The 7,500-nt window shown below is 41.8% G+C and overlaps 1 protein-coding gene across 1 annotated transcript in view; it reads right to left on the reverse strand.

Moving 5' to 3' along the window:
- LOC110513416 (beta-1,3-N-acetylglucosaminyltransferase lunatic fringe) overlaps window positions 1-7,500 on the reverse strand; it is a 27,481-nt gene that overhangs the window by 3,974 nt on the left and 16,007 nt on the right. Inside the window, exons 2-4 of the mRNA XM_036948481.2 lie at window positions 2,833-2,881; window positions 1,874-1,976; window positions 1,322-1,475 (exon numbers count right to left, since the gene is read on the reverse strand). Of these exons, the coding sequence (XP_036804376.1) occupies window positions 1,322-1,475; window positions 1,874-1,976; window positions 2,833-2,881 (306 nt within the window). The remainder of the gene's footprint in view (window positions 1-1,321; window positions 1,476-1,873; window positions 1,977-2,832; window positions 2,882-7,500) is intronic.

Consider the following 7,500-nt stretch of genomic DNA (forward strand, 5'->3'; position numbering starts at 1 on the left):
ACCCAGCTATCACATAACGTTTTGAGAACCACCCAACTAGCACATAACGTTCTGAGAGCCACCCAACTAGCACAACACGTTCTGAGAACCACCCAACTAGCACATAACGTTCTGAGAACCACCCAGCTAGCACATAACGTTCTGAGAACCACCCAGCTAGCACATAACGTTCTGAGAACCATGTGTTCCCTTTCAGTCAGTCAACTTCGATACAACATACTATGGGGTCGTAGTCTCGCGACTTCAAGGATCTACAATCGCACCTGCCAATGAAATCTGCGCCTCGCTGGAAGCTCCGCCTTCCACAGGTGATAAGCATGAGGCTCGGATTTATCCCTTCAATTATTCCACTCTTCACCTCAGTGTGAACAGGAACAATTCACGATACTAAAACAAACAATTGTCAGACGAGACTGTCTTAGTTGCACCAACTATACCATCGCTTTGTGGTAGAGCGTGCTCACCCCCTGGACATTGAATGGTTCTCATAGTTTCTTTGTGGTAGAGCGTGCTCACCCCCTGGACATTGAATGGTTCTCATAGTTTCCTAATAACAAACTATTTGTTTCTCTTAAGGTTCCTTGCCGTTGCTATAACAACGAGTAAGATGACAAAAAAAAAAAAATGCGAGCTAGATGGTGAAGGCTAAGCCCGGTTGGGGTTCGCGACCATGCCCAAACAGATAAAGAGAGGACCTGGAGAGAAGGGCCTTAGCGCGGCTCGATGAGGAAGCAGCCCCAGAGGAGCTGGGGGACCTGGAGAGAGGGGCCTTAGCGCGGCTCGATGAGGAAGCAGCCCCAGAGGAGCTGGGGGACCAGGAGAGAAGGGCCTTAGCGCGGCTCGATAAGGAAGCAGCTAGCAGTGTTATTGAAACACAGTGAAAAGTTAAGTTATTTAAAACAAAAATAACATTAAGAACATTTAGAGAATGTTCTCAAAACATTATTAAATTACCTTCAAATAACCTGTAATCTTCATTCTCAGAATGTTAATAAAACCTCCCAGGAAAACTTTCAGGGAACCATAGCAACACGTTCGCAGAACCTCCCTGCAACTTCAAAATGTACGTTCCCAGAACAGGCTAAATGTTAACTTCTGTTCTCAAAACGTAAAAAAAAAAACAGTTCAGTTTAACCAGTCAGGAAACGTATGGCTTCATTCCCAGAACTAATGGGAAACCAAAAATGTACGTTCCCACAACTTCCAAGGAACCAAAATGTGCTTGCTGGGTTATTATATAGTGACAAAAACAAAATAATGGTTAAAATGAGAAGAGAAACATTCTTTAGGTTAGTGAACACATTACTTCCTGGTCCCTTACCGTGTGGGCGTCGCCAAACCTCTCGGTGGCTTCTAGCGGTCGGTCGAGGCTAGGCCGGCCAATGTAGACGTCGTGGGCGTGGCTGTAGTGAGACAGGAGCTTCACGAGGGGACGTATGTTCACGTAGTTATCATCATCCACATGGCAGAACCATCTAGAAGGGGTAACCACAATCAGTATCATTATCTACACGGCAGAACCACCTAGAAGGGGGAACCACAATCAGTATCATTATCGACATGGTCAGAACCATCTAGAATGATTAACCACAATCAGTATCATTATCTACATGGCAGAACCACCTAGAATGATTAACAACAATCAGTATCATTATCTACACGGTCAGAACCACCTAGAAGGATTAACCACAATCAGTTTCATTATCTACACGGTCAGAAACACCTAGAAGGGTTAACCATAATCAACTTGACTTTGAATCTTCAGCCATTAACGGATACTGCTAATTCATTGCAGTGTGTGTGTGTGTGTGTGTGTGTGTGTGTGTGTGCGCGTGTGTGTGTGTGTGTGTGTGTGTGTGTGTGTGTGTCTTACTTCTTTCCAGAGCTGATGAAGGTGTCGTATTCAACGGCCATTTTACAGGACAGAGCCTGGCGACTGTGGGCCGCTGAACAGTTCGTATTGATCATGTGACTCCCTGTAGGAATAGCATCAACCAATCAGTCAGTCAGACAGTCAGTGAATGAGCCCTGGGGTCAAATGACACACATTTCAGCACAACACAAGTACAGTATGTGACTTTTAACAAAGATGATTGGATGCTATTGTGTTACTATGGTGGCAAAACAGTTTTGAATGAGTCAGAAATATTAGCTTCCTGTTATAATCTGGCACCTCTAGAATAACAATATTAGCTTCCTGTTATATTCTGGCACCTCTAGAATAACAATATTAGTTTCCTGTTATAATCTGGCACCTCTAGAATAACAATATTAGTTTCCTGTTATAATCTGGCACCTCTAGATTAACAATATTAGTTTCCTGTTATAATCTGGCACCTCTAGATTAACAATATTAGCTTCCTGTTATAATCTGGCACCTCTAGATTAACAATATTAGCTTCCTGTTATAATCTGGCACCTCTAGAATAACAATTTTAGCTTCCTGTTATAATCTGGCACCTCTAGAATAACAATATTAGCTTCCTGTTATAATCTGGCACCTCTAGAATAACAATTTTAGCTTCCTGTTATAATCTGGCACCTCTAGATTAACAATATTAGCTTCCTGTTATAATCTGGCACCTCTAGAATAACAATTTTAGCTTCCTGTTATAATCTGGCACCTCTAGAATAACAATATTAGCTTCCTGTTATAATCTGGCACCTCTAGAATAACAATATTATCTTCCTGTTATAATCTGGCACCTCTAGAATAACAATATTAGCTTCCTGTTATAATCTGGCACCTCTAGAATAACAATATTATCTTCCTGTTATAATCTGGCACCTTCAGAACGCGTGTATGTATGTGTTTTTATTTTTGAACCTCACCCATCCTCTTCCTCAGCCTGTCATCCTCTCCATCGGTGAATACGTACGTCTGAAAACACACACGCACACACACACACACACACACACACACACACACACACACACACACACACACACACACACACACACACACACACACACACACACACACACACACACACACACACACACACACACACACACACACACACACACACACACACGCACACACACACACACACACACACACACACACACACACACACACACACACACACACACACACACACACACACACACACACACACACACTGCATTCAGAAAGTATTCAGACCCCTTGACTTTTTCCACATTTTGTTACGTTACAGCCTTATTATAAAATTGATTAAATATTTTTTTCTCCTCACCAATCTACACACAATACCCCATAATGACATCACAATACCCATTAATGACATCACAATACCGTATAATGACATCACAATACCCAATAATGACATCACAATACCCATTAAAGACATCACAATACCCTATAATGACATCACAATACCCTATAATGACATCACAACACCCCACATTGACATCACAATACCCATTAATGACATCACAATACCGTATAATGACATCACAATACCCAATAATGACATCACAACACCCCACATTGACATCACAATACCCATTAATGACATCACAATACCGTATAATGACATCACAATACCCAATAATGACATCACAATACCCAATAATGACAAATCAAAAATAGTTTTAAAAAAATAAGAAATTGTAGCAAATTTACACAATATTAAAAACTGACATCACATTTACATAAGTATTCCGACCCTTTACTCAGTACCTTGTTGATGCACCTTTAGCAGCGATTACAGCCTCCAGTCTTCTTGGGTATGACGCTACAAGCTTGGCACACCTGAGTTTCTCCCATTCTTCTCTGCAGATCCTCACAAGCTCTGTCAGGTTGGATGGGGAGCGTTGCTGCACAGCTACTTTCAGGTCTCTCCAGAGATGTTCAATCGGGTTCAAGTCCGGGCTCTGGCTGGGCCACTCAACGACATTCAGACGTTGTCTTGGCAGTGTGCTTAGGGTAGTTGTCCTGTTGGAAGATTAACTTTCGCCCCAGTCTGAGGTCCTGAGCGCTCTGGAGCAGGTTTTCATCAAGGATCTCTTTGACCTTTGCTCCCTTCATCTTTCCCTCAATCCTGACTAGTTTCCCAGCCCTGCCACTGAAAATCACCCCCACAACATGATGCTGCCACCACCATGCTTTACCGTAGGGATGGTGCCAGGTTTCCTCCACACGTGACACTTGGCGTTCAGCCCAAAGAGTTCAATCTTGGTTTCATCAGATCAAAGAATCTTGTTTCTCATGGTCTGAGAGTCCTTTAGGTGCCTTTTGGCAAATTCCAAGTGGGCTGTCATGTGTCTTTTACTGAGGAGAGGCTTCTGTCTGGCCACTCAACCATAAAGGCCTGATTGTTGGAGTGCTGCAGAGATGGTTGTCCTTCTGGAAGGTTCTCCCATCTCCACAGAGGACCTCTGGAGCTCTGTCAGAGTGACCATCGGGTTCTTGGTCACCTCCCTGACCAAGGCACTTCTTCCCCGATTGCTCAGTTAGGCCGGGCGGCCAGCTCTAGGAAGAGTCTTGGTTGTTCCAAACTTCATCCATTTAAGAACGATGGAGGCCACTGTGTTCTTGGGGACCTTCAATGCTATAGAAATGTTTTGGTACCCTTCCCCAGAACTGTACCGCGACACAATCCTATCTCAGAGCACTACGGACAATTCCTTCAACCTCATGGCTTGTGGGACCTTATATAGACAGGTGTGTGCCTTTCCAAATCATGTCCAATCAATTTAATTTACCATAGGTGGACTCCAATCAAGTTGTAGAAACATCTTAAGGATGATCAACGGAAACAGGATGCACCTGAGCTCAATTTCAAGTCTCATGGCAAGGGGTCTGAATGTACTGTAGTGCACTATATAGGAGTGTAGTCAAGGGGTCTGAAACTGAAAACATTCACACATTCTGTTCCATCATTGTTCCATCATTGTTCCATCATTGTTCCATCCGACTGGTCTAAAACAGAACAACATTCTGATCCATCATTGTTCCATCCGACTGGTCTAAAACAGAACAACATTCTGTTCCATCAACATTCTGTTCCATCATTGTTCCATCCGACTGGTCTGAAACAGAACAACATTCTGTTCCATCATTGTTCCATCTGACTGGTCTGAAACAGAACAACACTCTGCTCCATCAATGTTCCATCTGACTGGTCTGAAACAGAACAACATTCTGTTCCATCAATGTTCCATCTGACTGGTCTGAAACAGAACAACATTCTGTTCCATCTGACTGGTCTAAAACAGACCAACATTCTGTTCCATCTGACTGGTCTAAAACAGAACAACATTCTGTTCCATCAATGTTCCATCTGACTGGTCTGAAACAGAACAACATTCTGTTCCATCTGACTGGTCTAAAACAGAACAACATTCTGTTCCATCTGACTGGTCTGAAACAGAACAACATTCTGTTCCATCTGACTGGTCTAAAACAGAACAACATTCTGTTCCATCTGACTGGTCTAAAACAGAACAACATTCTGTTCCATCTGACTGGTCTAAAACAGAACAACATTCTGTTCCATCTGACTGGTCTAAAACAGAACAACATTATGTTCCATCTGACTGGTCTAAAACAGAACAACATTCTGTTCCATCAATGTTCCATCTGACTGGTCTGAAACAGAACAACATTCTGTTCCATCTGACTGGTCTAAAACAGAACAACATTCTGTTCCATCTGACTGGTCTGAAACAGAACAACATTCTGTTCCATCTGACTGGTCTAACACAGAACAACATTCTGTTCCATCTGACTGGTCTAAAACAGACCAACATTCTGTTCCATCTGACTGGTCTAAAACAGAACAACATTCTGTTCCATCAATGTTCCATCTGACTGGTCTGAAACAGAACAACATTCTGTTCCATCTGACTGGTCTAAAACAGACCAACATTCTGTTCCATCTGACTGGTCTAAAACAGAACAACATTCTGTTCCATCTGACTGGTCTAAAACAGAACAACATTCTGTTCCATCTGACTGGTCTAAAACAGAACAACATTCTGTTCCATCTTACTGGTCTAAAACAGAACAACATTCTGTTCCATCTGACTGGTCTAAAACAGAACAACATTCTGTTCCATCTTACTGGTCTAAAACAGAACAACATTCTGTTCCATCTGACTGGTCTAAAACAGAACAACATTCTGTTCCATCTGACTGGTCTAAAACAGAACAACATTCTGTTCCATCATTGTTCCATCTGACTGGTCTAAAACAGAACAACATTCTGTTCCATCATTGTTCCATCTGACAGGTCTGAAACAGAACAACATTCTGTTCCATCTGACTGGTCTAAAACAGAACAACATTCTGTTCCATCTGACTGGTCTAAAACAGAACAACATTCTGTTCCATCATTGTTCCATCTGACAAGTCTGAAACAGAACAACATTCTGTTCCATCTGACTGGTCTAAAACAGAACAACATTCTGTTCCATCATTGTTCCATCTGACTGGTCTGAAACAGAACAACATTCTGTTCCATCATTGTTCCATCTGACTGGTCTGAAACAGAACAACATTCTGTTCCATCATTGTTCCATCTGACTGGTCTAAAACAGAACAACATTCTGTTCCATCTGACTGGTCTAAAACAGAACAACATTCTGTTCCATCATTGTTCCATCTGACAGGTCTAAAACAGAACAACATTCTGTTCCATCTGACTGGTCTAAAACAGAACAACATTCTGTTCCATCTGACTGGTCTAAAACAGAACAACATTCTGTTCCATCATTGTTCCATCTGACTGGTCTAAAACAGAACAACATTCTGTTCCATCTGACTGGTCTAAAACAGAACAACATTCTGTTCCATCATTGTTCCATCTGACAGGTCTAAAACAGAACAACATTCTGTTCCATCTGACTGGTCTAAAACAGAACAACATTCTGTTTCATCATTGTTCCATCTGACAGGTCTGAAACAGAACAACATTCTGTTCCATCTGACTGGTCTAAAACAGAACAACATTCTGTTCCATCATTGTTCCATCTGACTGGTCTAAAACAGAACAACATTCTGTTCCATCTGACTGGTCTAAAACAGAACAACATTCTGTTCCATCTGACTGGTCTAAAACATAACAACATTCTGTTCCATCATTGTTCCATCTGACTGGTCTAAAACAGAACAACATTCTGTTCCATCATTGTTCCATCTGACAGGTCTAAAACAGAACAACATTCTGTTCCATCTGACTGGTCTAAAACAGAACAACATTCTGTTCCATCATTGTTCTATCTGACAGGTCTGAAACAGAACAACATTCTGTTCCATCTGACTGGTCTAAAACAGAACAACATTCTGTTCCATCATTGTTCCATCTGACTGGTCTAAAACAGAACAACATTCTGTTCCATCATTGTTCCATCTGACTGGTCTAAAACAGAACAACATTCTGTTCCATCTGACTGGTCTAAAACAGAACAACATTCTGTTCCATCATTGTTCCATCTGACTGGTCTAAAACAGAACAACATTCTGTTCCATCTGACTGGTCTAAAACAGAACAACATTCTGTTCCATCATTGTTC

The sequence above is a fragment of the Oncorhynchus mykiss genome, chromosome 13 (genome assembly GCF_057628025.1).
Source record: "Oncorhynchus mykiss isolate SJ-2025 chromosome 13, ASM5762802v1, whole genome shotgun sequence".
NCBI lineage: Eukaryota > Metazoa > Chordata > Actinopteri > Salmoniformes > Salmonidae > Oncorhynchus > Oncorhynchus mykiss.